Genomic DNA, 21,590 nt, shown 5'->3' on the forward strand with positions numbered 1-21,590 from the left:
ATCATCATCATCATCATCATCATCATCATCATTATTATTATTGTTTTTTCCCCTTATATACCAGGATGTCCCTTAATTTTTTTGTTAAGAAAATTCATCCAAGATAGAGCCTGGGCACAAAAACCAAACACCTTGATCCACTACCAACCTCAGTCCCCTTAATGTAATCTATCAACCCTTCTGTCATTTAAATTCAAGTGAAACTTTATCTTCCGTCAACCAAATTATTCGATAAAGTCATGTCTTTCAAAACAGCGGTTCAATTATGAAGTCATTAGCAGCTTTCAAATTCGATATCTCCTAGGGATTTAGGCTTTTGTATTGGGGGGGGGGGGGGGGAGGAGAGAGGTAATGCAGTGAAACCACCAGTAATAGAAACAAAGAACCTCATGAATTTTTAGTATAGGCTGAAAACATTTGACTGCGGACCAGGTATTTGATTTTTTTCATTTCTAAATCTTTCAATAATACCGACAAGTGTCCTTAATTTAAAGGCATTGAAGACTCGCCTCAAACCGCGTGCCGCCCTCTGAAAATAAATTAACTTTCCGTTGCTTGCCGCAAGTGAAGTTTTTTTCTTGTCGCTACAAAATGCAGACAGTAATGAAACGTGATACCGTGTTATCTTTTATCTAGACCTGAGATGTCCATCGCTGCAATGTACACTGTGTTGTGGGTATTGACCGCAGCCTGTATGTATTGACTGTTCACTAGTGCCTAATTACCGACGGTAGCAAGCTGTGTGTGTATTTTCTGGGATCGATGGTGGTGTCTTACACTTCTGTTACACCTCATTCAAAACTAGGTCAGATTACCGGCATCAGACGTTTCTTTGTGCGCGAGTCTTCAATGCCTTTAAAGAGACGACTTTATTGACAGAGAAATCTTGGAATACATTCAGCACCAATTTCCTTGGTCAATTTGACTTTGATTCGTAACAGTTATTTGAATGTTATAAACAGATAATACTCTTACGTATGTCTCTTGAGTTATGTGTCAATTGCATCTGAGGAACTGACGTCATGGTTTCGGCGTTAAACTTAGTAGTCCAGTCACTTTAATTGATGATTCTGCCGTGTTTAAACGGTCATTTCTCGAATATTGACAAGCTTTTTGAAAACCTGGGCGGCAGTGCTTATTTTAACGATTTACAACAAATCAAAATTAATGCCGTGCCTTACTAAGTCTCCCCTTCAACTGCGTTTCAAACGGAGTCGAATTAAAGGTGTCACAATCTTTTGGTAATGCGCATATTTCACAACTACAGGAAAGCTTGGAAACGTTTATGATCATATTTAATGTTAGTTGACCAACATTATATCGAGAAAACTTAAATTATAGGAAGGCAATATTTTAATCAAAACGTAAGCCACGAATGGAAAAACATCTAATATGTATGAACTATATCTATTTTACATATTTTAATTAGTGCCGAATGATTCCATCCGTCTCGGGTTAAACACAGACTAGACAAATATTATTCAAACCCTTTCCCAATCGGCCGTTGCGTCGGGGAATTCGACGTTAGATCGTCGAATAGAATGTTAACCACATTGGAGGGTTGTCAAATTACGTTGCAGACGAAAATAAGTACCCCCCCCCCAAAAAAAAAAAGAGAGTTTTCAATTCATTATTTTGATTACAATATATATTATATATATCCTCATACGATTCCAATATCAAATCTTCAATTATATTTTCATCTCGATATTGAAAAAGATGAATCACAGTTTGAGAGACAGGTATATAGGGTTGTATTTGAGGTCGTTACGTTATATCCGTATGTCAAGTATATACCTCATATGATAAATCGGTTCTCTTATCTTATTTTCATCAAAGAACGAAATGAAAAATAAGAGGCGTATTTTTTTTTTGTAACAAGAGGTGACAACAGCTACCATACATGATGGAACTGTGAGCTTATTTTCTGTTATGTGAAACATTAGGTTTCTATGTTAAATAAATACACAATGTTTAAAGGCTTCATCCCCGTTACAAAACAAAAATTAGATAAATAGAAATACAGTATTCTTCATTGAAATTTGGCACTTGTTTATCCCTAAACAAATATTCACTGATCTGTTACAAGAGCTTGTAAACATCGTCATATATTAGCTTTTCCCCACCGTTTTTAATGAAATAATTATATGCACATATGGTTCAATTGTGATTTAGGTCTAATTAAATAAACATGTATAACCACATCTAAACTTAATGGCACAAACGAATCATGCAAAAGAAGTGAAGATCACATGAACATTCGTTTATTAAGTAGAAAAAGAATCAATAGCAAAATATATGCATATATATAAATATGTACCGTAATCGGTTATGAGTTGCAAAATCCAGAACAGTGAAGGAACTTCCAGCCTCCACCGGAATTCGAACCTGAGCCTCCCGCTCTAAATGCGAACGGCCTAACATACTATATCATTGCCCTTTGACCCAATGATTACATAAAATGCAGATCATTCCCCTTATAGACAAGATCGATTTCCACAAAAAAAGAAGAAGTGTTGATAGTCACACTGCATTTTCAGCAAATGAACACCCGATCAAATCGAGATTTGTGATTGGCTGGAAGTATATATGGTTTCTTTTTATAAAATATTCTTGCTGTACATCTTTACTAGAGAAGTAAGATTTCCATGATATATCTGACAAATAAATAAAATCTAACCTGGCTCCTTTAAGTTATTTTACCAAGAATGCTGCTCGAGGAAGACGGGACACGGACTGAACATTCTGATTGTCCAACTGTGCTTGTGTGTGTACACTCCACATATACATTAATCTGTCCGTTCGTCTGTCTATATAGCTATTTGTGTTTATTCCAATTTCTCGCTTTGAACCTCAAATGGCCTTCGATCAATATTTAACTGCGAACTTTCTGTGTAACTGGAACCGAGAATTCTGGATTGCAAAGTTGATGAAGCTACTTTCTTTGAATCGAAGTTAAAGGCGCTTTCCTCTTGATAATATACCAAACCTAAATATGACATATGAGAAAGAAAGATAAAAAATAATGCTCAAATTTGTATTGGCACCAGTGTGGTTTAAATAGCACCGAAACACTCATCATGAACTTCTGTTTACATATGAGTAGGAAAAGGGTTAGGACAGGGTATCGGATGAGGGGAGTGGAGGGGGGGGGGGTGGAGGAGTACGCGATAATAGATAGTGTATTCTCATTTTCAAACCATACGTAAAGAAAATGAAGGGTGCCAATGGGGGGGGGGGGCGGGGCGCTCCGTGACGTAATTGTCCCCTGGGTCTGATCTTGCTCTCGGCTACCCTGCGTCTATACCCGAAGGGGTCAGTTATATCACACATACTTTGTAAGCGTTACCCTTCATAAGAACGTTATAGCTTTTGAAATTACAAACTTATATCTCGTGTTGTAACATGTGAAGTATTTCATGTATATGGAAGATTTTGTAATCACTGTATGCAGCAAGTTAGCCATCGATGATGTCGTCGAAAATAGAAAGACACCTAAGATGTTGAAAGCAGCAATATTTGACTTAGTTTTGCTTATGCTGCGAGCTTTATTCCACAAGGCGACAACATCATGAATGTATTCCTGTCGGAAATTAAATCTATAAATATATATATATATTTCTGTTTTCGGTCTAGATATGAGAAAATGAAACTCATCGTTATTATTAACCACGGAAGATGGATTCGAGATGAATAGACAAGAGCAAGAGTTAATTAAAGAGCAACGGGAAATGATCAATATCGATATTGCACGTAAATTTTTCTTTGTGGATTTATCTCCAGACATTACATTACTTACTAACTTATACTGATCAATAGTAAGCTCAACATTTATTTCCATTTTTTTAATTATTAATTCGAAACTTTACGGTTATTTTCAATTTGCTTCTATACTGTTTTTAGACAGATAGTTGTGTGGTGACGTATCATTGTGACGTAACTCATTCGTAAAGAATATTTGCATAACATGAGCTTTTCAGGAAGAGAACGACATATGGTCAATGATGTAAAGAATAAAGCAAAATATAACCATTACAGGTGATATCTTGGGTTCGGATTTAACATGACTATGATAGATTATACTGTTGGTAATAGAAAATAAACATATACAGCTGTCAGTAACCAATTGATCAAAAATCAAGGTTCCCCTCTTAATTGTTTACTATTTAACGCCCATTGTTACAGGTGGAGGACAGATTCGGGTGTTGTCTATACATATTGTAATCAATAATAAATCCGAGTCCATTGAAAAGTCAACTTGACTCTGGGACTCGATTCCGAGTCTGGATTCGAGTCCTACAATTCTGCTGTTTGGAAAAGTCATTTTAAAACATGTGTGCCTTAGATCAGCATTTCAAAAAAAAAAAAAAAAAAAAAAAAAAAAAAAGGGTTTCAATACTGGTTACAATATTTTTTCTTAATGTTTAATAACATTTTGCTATTTTATAATGTTTCTGCTGTAATCTTTGTCACGTGTTGTCAACCCCGACATTTTCTCTTTCTTTCTTTCTTTCCTTAAGACAAAAAAAAAAGTTTGCGGTGAATTTTATTTTATATTACGGTTCGTGATTTTTCTAATATAGAAAAAAAAAGAAAATAGAATATGTATAAACTGAAAATAATAGATACAGAAGAGGAGAGAAATAAACCAAGAATATGTTTGTAGGAATTAATTTAAATTTCATGCCTGTAACGAAGGCCTCAAAATAGAGGACAAGCTTGGGTGAATCGAGGGAAGAAATGATTAATTTTTTTCAGCTCACGAGTAAGAAAGTATTTTCTGTATTAGAAAATCGAAAATAAAATGTGAAATCTAACAGCATTTTTTTAGACAAATCTCGCAGTGAATATTGAATATTGCCAAAGCACATATGAGTCAGTGATAAATCACTTGTATCTGAGTAAATTTGTTTCGACTAGGTTACTTATGAAGTATGTACTTGTATATTAAAGTACCGTAGTTTGTTGTGTTCAAGTGCAGCGCAAATGTCCTCTTCAATATAAATATCAAACAGAACACTATAGATATATATATATATATATATATATATATATATATATATATATATATATATATATATATATATATATATATATATAAATTTATATATTTAAGCCAAAACCACATTTTCCGAGGTCTTACACAAAGATACTTTTTTGTTTTACTTTCAGTCCTCACTCTCTCACTCATATCTTTATGTTGTATTTTACCTAACAAAAACAGCTGTATTTTACCATCCATTTTATTTTGCTTAAAGTTTGAGAAATGTTGCCAGAATTCTGTTGGGAGTCCTTTCAGTGCTTCCTATAACTAGGGGCCCCTGATGAGTAAAACAGCTTTCCAGACGGACATAACGCGGTTATCCATGCACCTTTCACGGTCTCTTTTAATAAAACTTACAACCCTCGCAATTATATCAAAGTTATTATCGTATGCCGTATCAGTTTCTTACTTTTCATCAACTTACAGCAGATCTACTATAAGACGGAAGATCGGACGTATATATTGGTTTCAAAGACACCGTATATGTACGAACCATTTCCCAATAGCCATCTATTTTAATGCATAATCGGCCTTCCATGATCCTTGAGGGAATCGTTGTTCCTTGTAAGTGCGGTAACTGTAGCCTCTATGACACCCGAGCGGCCTATATTTTTATCCTATCGAAGTTGTCTCCGTTAATTGGAATAAGGCCACTGTTGAAGTAGCTATCGGCGTTCCATGTGTTATATGACACAGCCATGCAAGAAATATTCCACTTCCCAAGTATTCAGTAAATGGCGGAATTATGCTCTGCCTTTGGTTATATCATTTGCACGTATAGTGTATACATGTACCAACTATTTAGCCTAACAGGGCTCTGATATTTACAAGGTTTACTAAGCCTGTATTCAGATACCTCTGCCGTGGGCCTAGTCTATCTGTGTTGTATCAGGGAGTTGTTTCCATAACAACACCCTGGTTGTATTGTACATTAAGCTTCTCATGGTCCCTACTCATATGTAGTGACAACTACAGGCCCGACGAGAAGAGGCGGGGGGGGGGGGGTAATACAATCAAGCAAGTAACTGTAATTATATTTGTAAAAAATTGGTTGAATTGATGTGTTTGTTGGAGCAAATGAACTCTTTTGTGCATAGGCTCTAATCAGGCGCGGCGGAACGGAAAAATTATTGGGGGGGCTAATTTGTGGAGACTATCTAAGCGGAGCGCCACCATCGGTTGGCGCGGAGCGTACAAGAAAATTTTGGTTTTTTTTCAAACCCCCAGATGGCCGGAAACGGCACTTCCCGAGTGTTTTATGCTGCGAATACCTAGCCCTAAAATATGGGTCTCAAGCCTGCAATTTCTTAGATTGAACGAGAAAGTCTGTAAAAACATTGTAATTTGTATATTCGATGGTGTTTAAAGAGAGTAGCTATTACTCGTAGTGTACTCGCAAAGACGTTTTGAGTGTAGTAAGGGCAGTTGCGGAGCTAGGGGTATTGGTCAGGGGGGGGGGGGGCAAGAATGGTCTGTAGGGCGCTTTCGACACTATCTAAGCGGAGCGCCACCACAGGTTGGCGCGGAGCGTACAGAAAATTTTTGAGTAAAGATACTCTATAGATTGCAGGAAATGACCCTTTCCGGGCCTTGCTAATTTGCAGATAAACGGAGAATAAATAGGTGTCGTCGCCATTTTGTCGGAAAATTACACCAACAGAATATGACAAATGTCAATAGGTAGATGAGAGCGCAATAAAATAGTCAATAATCGCGAATAAGTAAAAAGTAGTGAAAAGCTGAAAAGGGCGCCAGCAGTCCATTTGAGTCCGTCAGGAGGGAGGGGCATCTGCCCCCTGACTGTATGGACGCTCCGCCACTGAGTAAGGGGATGTTGGAGAACTGGCTGAAATGAGGCAAGTCATTGTCCTAAGACGAAGTTGTGTTGCGCTTACCGGTACTCACACTCACTGCTTCCACTTTTCACGGGGCGTGAAGACGCGGTTGGGGTGACAAAGTGGCCTATAGCCAGGGGACGGGCCGAGGGTCCCCCAGCATTTACTAAAATTATTACACCTATATAGTATACGTGTGCATCGGACAGATCGACAAGTATGCATTGAAAAATGGGCAGATGCACGTTTCGGAGCCTTGGTAAATATTGGGGGGGCTTATCATGCATTTGCCCCCTCAACTTTTTCAAGCCCCCCCGGTTCCGCCGCCACTGGCTCTAATTACTGCCTTTTTGGTGATGGTTGCGCGGCGATAGTAAGAGCTCTTCATGCCCCTTATACTTATAATCTACAATATTTCACCCCTGAATAGGTATTGGCATTGCATAACAATAAGCATTCAACTCGAGAAATTTAAAACCATTCTCATTTAAAGTAACCGAAAATAGCAATATCGAATATCTATATCTTGGCGTATTTCGTCCCCGTTCTGGCGTAGTGACGAATGTTCAAAATGTGAGTTTTGAGAAAACGCGCTCTAAAGATTTTCACATTTTGACTTTAGTATAGCGTAATTAAAAAAGGATCTTTTGTACCGAAAGTTGTCAATATTTTAAATATAACAAATAGAACTTTGAGTTCTCATGTTTGTTGCTGATCGAAAAATTTCTTACAAAGTAGTAATTTTAGTGTAAACATATTCGTCGTTAAGTCATGTCATTTTCAGTTAATTTTATACATTCATCACACATTCGTCACTATGCTAGAACTAAATTTGGAAGTTTCGTCCTGTCACAGACTTGTATTCGTTGTTTGTGTGTAGCAGCCATATGGTACACCGTGAATGTTCACTGTCCGGGGGAGAGGAAGGGGGGGGGGTAGGTGGAATAACCTTACGATAGAAGAAAATAATCGAAGGGGTGGTACATTGGTCTTATTAATTTTAAAAAGAACGTCCACGGTTTACTTTAATGTATAAAATAGACAAGGAATGGGTTATACGCAGGTATCAACATACGTGTTTTAGTATGTTTTTCTCGAGTGGCATGTATGGAGTCGGATATGACAAGGGGAGGTGGTATATAGGGCAAGGAGAGCCGGCTGTTGAATGGGTGGTATTTTGGTCTTATTAATTTTAAAAAGAACGCCCACGTTTTGTTGCAATGTATAAAATAGACAAGGAATTTGTATGGTTTATGGGCGGATGTAAGTGTTTTAGTATGTTTTTCTTGGGTGAAATGGAGGGTGTCGGATAGAGAGATGTTGAGGTAGGGAGGGCAAGGAGAGCCGGCTGCTGAAAGGGTGATATATTGGTCCTATTTATTTTAAAAGAACCCCCACCATTTTCTACAATGTATAAAATAGACAAGGTATATGATGAAATGTGAACACATGCAGTTGCAAAAATAATAGTTCCAGTGGCGTAATCTGTTAAGTCGGAACTCTTATAGAGCACACAGACTACGGAAAATTGTGTGCAATTTTTCATTTTCAAGTTAGTGTATTACGTGAAATGTCTCTGACAATAGTTTCTAAGTATCCTTCAAACGCTTTGGGAAGCTTTTCACTATACTATCCCCTTAAACGGAATGTGAAATTTTCTTACGCCCACAGGCACATTCATAATATCCAACCCAACAACTGTGCCATTGTTCAAGTGTTTCCAAGTTGTACTATAGTATGTTGTTCCTTCTTTTTATTTCCTTCCAGTATACATATAAAAAAATTCTTACGCTCACAGGCACATTTATAATATCCAACCCAACCTCGTGTGAATCCCCAGATTTAAAGAAGGAAACAACTGTGCCATTGTTCAAGTGTTTTCAAGTTGTAGTGTAGTATGTTGTTCCTTCTTTTTATTTCCTTCCAGTATACATATAAAATTTATAGAGAGGAGTCATATAATACCTCAACAAGAAGAATAACTCATATCAAAGTTGCTTTTTTTAAGATGATAGGATACCAAACAGTCCAAGAATAACTAATATAAAAGGGGAGAAAATGTCAAGATGATAGGATATCATATAAAATACATCTACTAATACAAAAGTTAATACATAAAACGATAAAACAAACAGACTTCAACAAACATTCTAAGTGCTCGAATGGAATGTATAAAGCAGCACGGTAAATAAATGAGTTGCTGTAAACTTACGTTCGGTATTTTGTGGGGATTACTTAGATTTCCGCTCGATTTGTGCAGGAGACTTTCTAGTACAGTATACAAAAGGTTATTTTGATCACTGTAAATCTTATTAGCCATTTTTGTAAACTCAGGTCTTGCAGCAGCATTTACTTTTTCTAAAAGTATATTGTATTCTAATTTAATATAGCTGATGTGTATTTAAGAAACTTCATTCTACTTTTCTTTGCTTTTTTTGCAATATAAAATGGTACCAGACAGGTACTGTATAGATCACATGTGCCAGGTTGTATAATATAATTGAAAACAGTTTCCTTAGCATTTTGGTTAAAGAAAGACACAACGCAAGCCACACTGTACTTTGTAATATACTTTTTAATACCTTGATGCTTTGCAAGAAAAGGTCAAACTGTCGTCGCTGTATACTCCCAGTACTCAGTTTTGGAGGTTCTAGCCACATCAGATCCCTCAATAATAATAATACGTTGCGACCTTGATAGAATGAGACCTTCATGTTATATGGTTTATTTTCAAAAACGAATTTCCTTTATTTATTTTTTTTTTGGAGGGGGGGGGGGGGGTTACGCAATGAAGTCTTGCGGTCACATGTTGGAACTATGTCATTTAAAGAACACTGAAAATGTCATTGGTCAGTTTCAACAGAGCTCTTATGAATTGTGCATGATACAGCAGTATCATCGGCATATTTTGTTATAGAAATGTGTGAGTTTGACCTAATTTCATCAGTATATATAGTAAATAATATAGCATATAATGGACCCCCCCCCCCCACCCCAAGGCACACCAACCTTTATTTCCAATATTTCCGATAACCATTTATCCAACCTTACTTGTCTGGGCCATCCTTGAAGAAATTGTGTCAGCCAATGAATAAGCCATGTTTCTTTGATAAATCGTAAAAGATGTTCATTAATTGATCTGGCAAGACAGTATTAAACGCACTTGAAAAGTCAAGAAAAAGACCCTTTGTTATAATTCTTTCCTTACAATCTTAATGAGACACAATATCATGGATTAATCAAACGTTTGATATGGATATGGACTCTTCAAGTGGCTTGAAACTTCCGTTCTGGAACAGCAAGTGCCTTCTCCTTTCTTATGTCAAGCAAGCTTTATGGGTTAATAATCCCAATGTATGGAAACCAGGGCTGAGGGTGTATCAGTTTGGTGATGTTCATTTGGTTTCTGTGTCCATGTTTTGACTTGGTTTATTTCTCCAAAAAGTCTGGTATAACTTTCCCTTATGACCCTGGACAGGCTCAGCATGTGGAAGAAAACATCCAAGATTCTCTCATTTCTAAATGGTGCTGTACAGATGTTCTACTAAGTCTGTCTAACGCCGCCACTCCCACCCCATCCCCCGACCCCCGCAACCCGACCTCCCCGTCCTTTGTAGCATATTCTCTATACTTAGTAGAAAAACTATGCTACTACCTTCCAAAGTTTCATGTAAAAGTGTGTGACCTATATCTATGTCACTAGGTATTACTTAGCCAGATAAAGGTAGTTATAAATTAGGCTAGACTAATGTTTATGAAGAGCAGAGCCGCCAATAGCTATGAAACTGAAGACTGAAGGAAGTCTAAAGTGGAAATGAGCTGGTGTTTTGATGTTTAACTTGTCATAATACTGGTACTTGTGTATTGGACTGTTAACATTTACATTGAGACTGTGACAGAAAACCAAGAGAATTAATGTATACTTCACCCTCCTCACTCCATCCCAAGTCTCACTATGACATCAAACATTGGCAAAAAGGTAGCTCCATGCCAATTTACTCCCGTACCGTGCAAGATAAAGGTCTTAGATATGTTCGGGATAAGTTCATCACAAGGATCTCCGTTATATAAGTTCATTACGATGGTTTGGATTCCTTCTATTTAATCCTAAGGTATTGTTAGGCTGACATTAAGAATGGCTTAAATTAATTAACCTTGGTCTAAGTATTGTGGTCTTGTCGGTCACAATTACAATTTGAGTGGTTTTTCATAATTTTTATACAAGATACATCCATGGTCATCATGCTCCTGACTTACACCATGGGTTTCCTCATTTACATAACTCTAATTAAATGTACCGACACTGTTGTTACACTGATTCAGTAGAGAAATAGCGTTACTGTATTGTCTATAGCTACTCGCGCAACAGGTATAAGCATCGAATGTATTGCAATCATAACACTAGGCTGCTATTCAGGTATACCATTGTTGACCCACTGGTCATTCCGTTTTCACGATTGAGGCTATCGTGTAGGAGATACTGCATTAATTAATAGATGAGGTGGAAATAATAAAGATATTACCTTCCCATAGTCCGGGTGCTTTCAAATGGATGTATGTTGGTTCTAAAATCAGTATGACATGGTTGTTATGTTCGACTTGTCCCAAAGGGTAATATTCGTCGTTATGCAAAAACGCAGAAACTTTGACAAATTGTGTAACTGAGTCTGAGTGGTCATAATGACGAAGTTAGAATTCGTCAGTATGTGAAAACGAGAATGCGCCTTAGATGGACATTCGTCAAAAACCAGTCAGAAATAACTAAGAAACTAGACATTTTTTGAACTTCTAACCCGGCTCAATCGATTCTTCACCCTCGAAATAGGTAAGAACATTATTTAACTCAATTTTGCCAAAAGTGCATATTTGTCACTACGCCAAAACGGGGACGATTTGCTTTGCTAATTATACAGAGCCTCCCTGGTTCCTGCTTAGTAATAATTCCTCGCATGTCGTTCAGAAGGGGGCCGGGGGCGAATATTTTTTCCCCAAACTGCACTGACACTGAAATTATTTCCTCGATTCTGATTGGCTCTCAGCGAGCACGTGATATTCTTTAGTATTCAACATGGATCCCTCAATACTGAGTCGATATCAGTATGATCAACACGAACAAATTCAAGATATTCACATTAGCAACTTTCCAAAACTTTTGGTAGGTATATATGGACGAAAGTATATAGTGTTCTTAACACAATGAAGCAACTATTCCCAACTACTGCGCCCATTATAGGCAGTCCTCGATCGTTTGTATACTCGCTCCGCTCTACACACAACACATGTAATGTAGCCTATTGTACTGTGTATAGTATACAACACAATGAAACACCGTGTATTTGTAATTGTATACATGTAGCCGATGTACATATGTACGAGGTGTTTGTGTACATTCGGAGTTGCGATACTTTTAGTTTTATAATCATAAATTCAAAATGTATTCAGTCAATGAATCATGATAGGCCTAGTCGAATATGTAGTAGCCATGAAGACGGCAAGCGAGTGTGTGCCAGCCAGTGAGTGTACACAAAAAAAGGCATTTGACGATATGTCTGTGTCTTTTGACTTGTTAACTAGTTGTAAATAGCCTTATAACCTATACGTACGGAAACCTATATATATTGGCTCGCTGAGAGCCAATAGGCAGCTTAAACTACTGGCACGCGTTTACATCGGCATGGTTACGAACAACCAAACACTGTCTTTACTGAACTGAAGTGACCCCACTCGCATCCCCAGTTCACTTGTATCGGACTTAGTCCATGCCGACTATTTCTGCTAAACTATAGTAATGAGAGATGCTACTTTTATAAATGGCTGCCAAAAAACTCTTTGCTATTCCCGTCAATATATTGCATTATTTTACAAGCATCGGGAGATGTCCTCAAAGTTAATAAATGTACATCTAGTGACAATTCAGAAGAGTGGGGTGTGCCTCAGTGGCGTAGGAAGGTACTTTTGAGTGTGGGGGGGGGGCTGAAGACTGATGGCCGGCCTGGGGGAGGGGTCTAAGGGGAGGGGGTGTCCCCCTCCCCTTTGGATTTTTTTTGCATTTCCAGGTGGCCTCAGATGCAATTTGGTGCAATATAGCACACTTCAACCCACCCACTCCATTTTGTATATAATTTTGCATTTTCACCTGGCCTTAGATGCAATTTGGTGCTCCAAATGAGATTTTTTTCTCATCTGGAAATGAAAAAGGGGTTTTCTGACTTGCGAAGCGGGGGGGGGGGGCGGAATGATACTTCCGCCCCTCCATATTTTTCACTGGGGGGGCTAGCGCCCCCAGCCCCCGGTTCCTACGCCCTTGGTGTGCCTTCAGTATCACAACCCCCCACCCCCGCTGCCATTTGTAGAACACCTCACAACTGAGAAGAGTAAAACTCCAAATACAAAATTAATAAATAAATTAATAAAAACAGAATAAAATGCATAATTTTACAGTTCGATCGATTTACGTGTGATGTATGTGTAAAATAAAGCACTGAAATGTATTAACATGTCTGCGAGGAGAGACAATGAGCCTTGTCAAAGTTGATAACATTTTTGCGAGGATAGAATAAAAAAAATAAAAAAATATTCACAACGATCGCTTGACAACAAAAAAATATGTTGACAATGGCGTCAATTTTTTCTCGTTATAACACCTTCACCGTAACTCGTGATATGTTATGTTTATATTATATACAAACCTTAACTGAATACTGTTTGGTATTTCGACGTAAGAAACGATAGGAAATGTCATGAATATTCAATAGCTGGTTAGGACTTTACCTGTATAGACGCCAAGTTTTCTGCTAGAAATCTTACATGTTGTTGGTTTAAAATATGATAAAGAAGAAAGCTATCAAAATTTCTCTAATGACTATATTAAGAATAATTAATCACGTGAGGTGTAAGCAAGGTAATTGTATTGGGCTTAAGGTTGGTCCGATGAATATTCATGAGGACAATTCGCCCCAGCCCTTCGATGTGGAAATGTTATCAACAAAAAAAAGCTGGCAGGCTGGAGGGAGAAACGAAAGATTTGCAAGAGGGGCTGGAATAGTCTGTCTGTTAGTCTGTTTGTTTGTTAGTCTGTGTGTATGTGTGTTTTGTTTTCTTTGGTTAACTGCAGCAAACATCTGCCACATCTGTATTCTGAGTTAAGATGTAGATTTCATATCATATGTTAATTTCATATCATATGTAAATTTCCAATCATATGTAAATTTCATATCATACTAACCAAGCCACGTCAAATTCACGCATCATTTGAAACCCGTCAATCGAACTAAGGGATATTTGAGTCTAAAACCATTTATAACTGCTCCTATCTATCGAGAATACAATGTCATGTGTTGAAGAAAATTTACTTAACATTTACTGGATATCCTTTCCAACAATTTATCGTGTATGCCGTTCCTTCAGTAAATTCGGAGAACTGAAGTTATCTTTGTTGTAGTATCTTTGTTGTCGCTTTCAAAATTGGTTTTAAATAGTAGTTTGCGGCTATAACAAAATATTTTCATGCAGATTCTATTCCCAATGAAATAGCCGCCAGATGAATAGAATTCCAATATGTCGATTTGTAGAAGAACGAAGGTTATATCAGGTCTGACATTCAGATGCCATATATATATATATATATATATATATATATATATATAACTTTACATATATATATATATATAAATATATATATATATACTAAACTATTATATATATATATATATATATATATATATATATATATATATTATACCTACAAGCAACAACGTAATACTCCTATAGGAGAAGTTTATAACCGCTATATACGCAATACATAATTGATTTTGCAGGGAAGCAGAATTCCTCGGAGGTTTATATTTGTGCCATACGCATTCAACCTTGGTTATGGTCTAAACAGCGTGTCAAATATACAGTCATATATTTTAAGGATACTTCTTAAAGTAGTAAGTATTTCTCCCTGAGGAAGAGGAGCTCGGGGGTACATAGACAATGACGAAAATTACCATTATTGCTGATATTTTTGTATAATATTTTTTTTACTTTTAAAAATATTTTTATTGGTATGTTATGTATAAAGGTTGTGGAATAAAAGAACAGAAAAGCCTAGGACATAATAATACTAAGATGGAGTGAGCGGTGGAGAAAGAGAGAGGAAGCGAGACAGAAAAACTGTCAAGCAAGATAAATATCGACAGATATGAAAATTGAGGAGCATAATAAAATGATAATATAAACGAAAAGATGGAAGGAGAGGTGTACACGATAAGAGCAACAACAAAAAAATAAATAAAAATTAAAGCTGAAGAAACAATAGTGAACCTAAAACAAGAAATAAACTAGGAAATTTCTGCATTGGTATCAAGGTTTAGTGTAGAGGAACCTTTACAAATTATGTGAAATCTGCATACAACTATATTGCTGGGTGATTACACTGTTGGATGGGTGGGGGAGGGGGGGGGTGGATTGATGAGGAGATGTGTGGAGAGCATGGGTTGTCTAAGGGTGAGAAAAAAATAGCTCACTTGATACTATTTGGTGCACACTGAAAAAATAAACTAGTCAATATTGCCACGGACTAACGTTAAATTAGTCTGTAACGTTAGTCAATGCACACGGACTAGCAAAAATCCTCGTTTCATCGCTGCTTCTTAGTTAGTTTACACTGACTAAGAAAAATATAATCGCAGCTTAGTCGGTGGCGACGGACTAAGGTATTTTAACCCATGGACTAAGAACGATACGGACACCCGATTTACGCCATAATCGTAGCTTAGTCGGTGTCGACAGACTAATGTATTTTAACCCAATTCGATTCACTTCAATTTGGAAACCGAGAGGCAACGGCGGCTTGCTGGGCTTGGCATAGTTTCATACGATCACTCTAAGCAACTTTCAACCGTAAATCACCCAAGAAGGTCTTTAGAAGAATGGAGGTATTAACTGCATCATCGGCCTACCTGTTATTCCTTTAATTTGAAGGTAAAATTAAAGTTAATTGTTAGGCCACTGGCACTAGTACTGTATTATGGTTAGTGTAACGCTACCGTTGTCACGTTGGCGTTTCGCAATACACAAGTGCAATGACAGTGAGTAGCCTATAGGCTTCTACTGGGTACTGCAGTGCATTCTCAACACTAAAGTGTGCATCCTAAACACCAATTAACAATGTGTTATGTGTGTATTGGGCTAGATTGAACAGTGGCACATAATCTTCTTATTTATTCCCAAACAAATGCTGGAACTATAAGGCTCAATAGTTTATTTGAAGTCTACACTCATTTTGTAAAGATTTCCTGTAATTTCCCATGTGAATCTAAATGGGTAGGCTTTGTGATATTGAATAAGCAAGGCTAGACCTTCAAACGTACAGTCACAGTAGGCTGAACAAATTATGTTGACTAGTCAACGGTATTATATGTTGCGAGCAGTCAGGATGCACGCTTCAGTTCTATTTAACCTTTTCATTTATCATTTTTTAGTATTTAATTTCCGGTCACGCCCAGGAAACAATTGCGACATTCCTTCACGGTCGACTTGCTTACTGTAAGAAGTATTAACCGTTTTTTCTCAGGAAAGCTTGATAGTCTGAAGTTATTATAACATGTGCTTTTAGTATACTGCCAAAAGAGTAAGTTGTTGTATTTGCATTGATATTTTATGTAGAAGTAACGGAAAATTGAGTATGTTTAGTTTGGTCTAATTGCACGTTTTTTTTTTCTGTCCAATGTAGTGCAGGGTTCACTTGCGCGAATTCAAATTATTCTGTTTATGTATATGTATATGCATCGATTCTTAGATTATGATGTTTTTTTGACATTTATTTGTAATTCAAGCATATCTGTTTAGTAGCAAAGTTTAAAGGTTAAGATTAATTAGTTTTCTCTTTTTGATCCTAGATTGAATGAAACTCACAGGCGTAAATAATAGATCAGATGATACAGTTTAACGCAGTTGCTAAAACTCTGGGTATTCTCTAGTCTTCGCCGGTCCATTATATACTTTAGTACTACTAGTAAGACTATATCAAAACAACCGAAGACAAACTTAGTGTAACAAAGTACTGATTCTCCTCTAGCCTAGGTCTAAACAGGCTTGTTATGTGAGCAAGCAAAATAACCACTAAAAACGATTAGGCCTATAAATAAGTTGGCTCAGTGCATTTCTGTTTCTAAAATTTTATATTTTTAAAGATCATAAAAACAAACAAAGATTTAGCCCATGTTTTATTATCTCTGTATTCTGGGCATTTGATTCTGGTTGCAATGGTGATGACACTCTCGTTCAAATTTTCAGCTTTATACAGTCTGCTTCAAACTTTGGGATTGTTTTTGAGACTATAGTGGAAGCAAATCTCACATAACTTTGTGGTGACAACTTTATTTTTTTTTTTTTTCAAATGATGAATACTTTGCTGTTTCTTTCTTCCAGCAGGAATTGAAAAGCCAAATATCTAAGTCAAGGGTGAGCTTTCCTGTGATGTACGACACCAGTGTGGAGGCAACAACAGAAGAGGAGAACTGTGTTATATATGGCTTAAAGACATGTTTTAAGATGATATATTGGTACCCTTCGCAGAACAAAAGAGTTTATCCAAGAGTCCAAAAAGCAAAGGAACAAGTACCATAGAGAAAAAAAATGGAAGAGTGAGTTTAACTATTGTACCCAACTGTTTAATGATATTTAAGATACTTTTCATAACCTGTTTTAAAAAAAAAACCAGTCTAGTATATCATTTACGTGCAAGCTTCATAGGTTTGGTCAAATTTTCACTGATCTGTAGAGCGGGAGTCCAGAGGGTTTGGTTAGCTGGGAAGGTAACCAATTGCCTGGTACATCACAATGTTCACAATGCATTCCTGTATATGAAACCTGATGACTGGCAAACCGACTGTGGTGGATGTGGCTGGGAGAGCAATTTTAAAGTCACCTAATAGCTAACCTAGAGCAGCTTTCATGGTAACCACATCAAAGTAAGAACAATGTGTCAGGTATGGCCCCAAGAGCAACAAATGGCCATTGCCAGTAATTATTGGTGGTGGGGTACCCCTGCCAGTGATCTATAATTGACCCCTCACGGCTGACCTAGGTCAGCTCATGAGTTAACCACTTGAAACCTACTGGAAAATGTTGGTTAGGACTTCAGATACAAGGGATGGGCATTGCCAGTAATTTTTATTGGTGGGGTACCCCTGCTAGTAGACCCCCAAAATGCCCATCCCCTCATTGACCTAGGTGAGCTCATGATTTGACCAGTTGAAACCTACAGGAAAATGATAGGTATCACTTCATATGTAAGGATGGGCATTTCCAGTATTTTATATTGGTGGGCCACCACTGCCAGAGTCCGCCCATCCCTTACATATAGAATCCTGTCAATAATTTTCCAGTAGTTTTCAACTGGTTAAATCATGAGCTGACCTAGATCAATGAGGGGGGGGGGGGGGGCTTTTTGGGGGTCTACTGGCAGGGGTACCCCACTAATATAAATTACTGGAAATGCCCATCCCTTACATATATATAGAGTCCTGCCAATCATTTTACAGTAGTTTTCAACTGGTTACCTCATGAGCTAATCTAGGTCAATGGGGGATGGGCATTTTGGGGGTCTACTGACAGGGTTACCCCACCAATGTAAATGACTGGAAATGCCCATCCCTTACATATGAAGTGATACCTATCATTTTCCAGTAATTTTTCAACTGGTTATCTCATGAGCTGACCTAAGTCAATGAGGGAATGGGCATTTTGGGGGTCTACTGGCAGGGGGTACCCCCCCCCCAATATAAATTACTGGAAATTCCCATCCCTTACATATGAAGTGATACCATTTTCCAGTAGTTTTCAACTGGTTACATCATGGGCTCATCTAGGTCAATGGGGGATGGGCATTTTGGGGGTCTACTGGCAGGGGTACCCCACCAATAAAAATTACTGGCAATGCCCATCAGTTGTATCTGAAGCCCTAACCAACATTTTCCAGTAGGTTTCAAGTGGTTACCTCATGAGCTGACCTAGGTCAGCCTTGAGGGGTCAATTATAGATCACTGGCAGGGGTACCCCACCACCAATAATTACTGGCAATGGCCATTTGTTGCTCTTGGGGCCATACCTGACATATTGTACTTACTTTGATGTGTTACCATGAAAACTGATCTAGGTTAGCTATCAGGTGACTTTAAAATTGCTCTCCCAGCCACACCCACCACAGTCGGTTTGCCAGTCGTCTGGTTTCATATACAGGAATGCACTGTGAACATTGTGATGTACAAGGCGATTGGTTACCTTCCCAGCTAACCAAACCCTCTGGGATCCCGGTCTATTGGGATCATTATTAACATGATTAACATAATTATTAAGCTTTGAGAAATAACTTGGTGTTATGCTGTGCAAAGCTAATAATAATTTGGTAAAGCTGCTATTCCTGGCTTATAATTTGAGGGACCTAGATTTAAATGTATACCTCCCAATATGTTATAAAATTTTAATGTAAATGTATGTTTATGATACTGTGAGTTATCATGTGCTATATCTGTATCTGTGCTTACACGTATATCATATTTTCTGTTCACAGGTCAATAATGGTGCAGATTTTGGCTTCCTGAAGACAAGTGGGAGGCCATTTGTAGTTAAGAGAAACACTCTTTGTTCGTGAAGACTTAACTGGTGTCGATTTGGGGTACCACTTTAAAACGAAAGTCATGAGGAACCCTTGCCCAAGACTCAACTTTGCATTATTGTGCAGTGCTATACTTTTGCGATTCATGTTTGATCCATTAACTTGTCTTAACTTTGTTGGAAAAAAAATCAGATTTTCAGATTTTATTTACAGTGATTTCTTCGCTATCTGTCGAAAGTCAGCCTTTTGTAGACATCAGAAGTTTTATCAGATATAAATACTGCCAGCGTACACATTATTTGTGTTTCTTCTGCTCTCTTTTCTTTCAGTGATACTAGTCAGTGAAACTAGTCGGGTTTAATTCTTTCAGTGAATCTAGTCAGTGCAACTAGTCATTCGATACCGACTAAGAAAGGTTAGTCGGGAGAGGCACCATCCTGACTAATGTAAAACCTGCTATAAACTAGTCGGTGGCTCATATAAATTAGTCGGTAAAGACCGACTAATGTCACCAACTAATGTAACTGACTAATAAACATTTACCGACTAAAAAAATGTTGATCGACTAAGCTGACGGACTAAGATGACCGACTAAGAAATCCAAATGACTAAGGTATAAATTAGTCGGTATAGCAACTGACTAAGGCTATGTTAGTCGGGAGAGGCACCAGATGGACTAACGTTTTGTTAGTCGGTGAACCAATTTAAGTTTTCAGTGCACAAGATATGTATACCTGTAAATCGTGTACGTTTATACAGTTACTGTTTCAAGTAAAAATCCAGTATAATAAATACATAGAAGTACATATTTATAAATATTCTATATCACAGTCACATATACCACTAAAAGTATCAAATTTGATCAAACTGCAAACAATGTGCGTTCCGATATTTTTCCAACGAAAATATCGAGGCTGGTTGGCGGATAATTATCTTTCAACAAACCCCTTTTTTTTATCATTTAAGAGACACGTGTCAGTGTACTTGTTCAGTTGTTCGTTATAATTTACTTCGGGCGGCCAGAACGGTGTCTCCCAGTTTATTACAACTATTCCATCCATAGTAAAAACGGTTCATACCATAATTAGAAAACTGGAAGCCTTCAACGTTTTCTTTTATGATGTCGTTCCCATCGGAATATTTTTTAATTATAAATATCCAGTGAGTTGTGATAACACGAAATCTCTCTCGTGATTTGCTTTTTGTTATCTAACAATGGGAAGATATTGAATCAATTATCTCTTAAAAAGTCCCAAGATGATATCAAAAATTTCAATGGATCGTGAAAGTGAGAAATTGAATTGATTTTTGTTGTTATGGGGGTTACTTTCAAGTGACCCATATATGTGATCTCGGGATACATAACATCATCAGCTATCTACCGGTTTGTTTAAGAGGATGAAGGTTTTGAATGCTATGAATGTTATAAATGCTATGAATGCTATAAATGCTATGAATGCTATTTTATAATTCAGGAATATTAAAAGTACAAACAAGAGAGTCCTACTAACGTTAATACAGCTATTTAAGATTTTCAATGTATTCAACTTTAATATATGTGATTTAATATATGTGATAAGTGATTTATGTCAATTTTATCACTTTAGTTATGTCAAAAACGCAGTGTTTGTATTACGCGCCGGTACTTTCTTGCCGTACGAGCAAAGCGCCACCAGTTGGATGAATGGCTTCAGTATATGTCACATGACGTCATTCTCCCTCTTCAATTTCTATGGTACAATCGCACTAAACTCGTTGTATACTGCACAATCTATTAAAACCTACATTTTAAGCAAAGCATGCACACACCTGCCAGTAGTAATAATGTTATTGACAGACTGCGGGCCACATAGACCTTTTACACGTGGTGTGACGTCATGTTATACAACTCACAAACATAATTGTAGATGAGGACAAGGTTCGTGTTTAAGAACGTACAATGTCTTAACCATTCAACAGCTGAAGGGGTACTTTGGACTAGCGAACAGGTTGTTCGCGATACTAAACATGGAAAAGTATACATTAGCCACTTCATCAGAGCAACGCAGCAGCCATGGCGATAACAAAAATATAACTGTATAATTTATAGCGCCGTCTCGGCACATAA

At 37.4% G+C, this 21,590-nt stretch overlaps 1 protein-coding gene and 1 long non-coding RNA gene across 4 annotated transcripts in view; one reads left to right on the plus strand and one right to left on the minus strand.

The window, feature by feature from the left end:
• Positions 1–759: 759 nt before the first annotated feature.
• Positions 760–21,590, minus strand: part of LOC139954762 (PR domain zinc finger protein 14-like) — a 37,226-nt gene continuing 16,395 nt past the window's right edge. For both annotated transcript variants that reach the window (XM_071954685.1, XM_071954684.1), the window contains one exon: positions 760–2,989. In XM_071954685.1, the coding sequence (XP_071810786.1) occupies positions 2,829–2,989 (161 nt within the window). In that variant the 3' untranslated portion in view covers positions 760–2,828. The remainder of the gene's footprint in view (positions 2,990–21,590) is intronic.
• On the plus strand, positions 15,476–19,724 carry LOC139984701 (uncharacterized). Of its 2 annotated transcripts, none has more exons than XR_011799152.1 (3): positions 15,476–16,495; positions 17,299–17,510; positions 19,439–19,724. It is a non-coding gene; the product is annotated as an uncharacterized lncRNA (long non-coding RNA). The 2 variants fall into 2 exon arrangements; XR_011799151.1 differs by having other exon boundaries at positions 15,477–16,495; positions 17,296–17,510.

This window comes from Apostichopus japonicus, chromosome 17 (assembly GCF_037975245.1).
Source record: "Apostichopus japonicus isolate 1M-3 chromosome 17, ASM3797524v1, whole genome shotgun sequence".
NCBI classification, from domain to species: Eukaryota; Metazoa; Echinodermata; class Holothuroidea; order Aspidochirotida; family Stichopodidae; genus Apostichopus; species Apostichopus japonicus.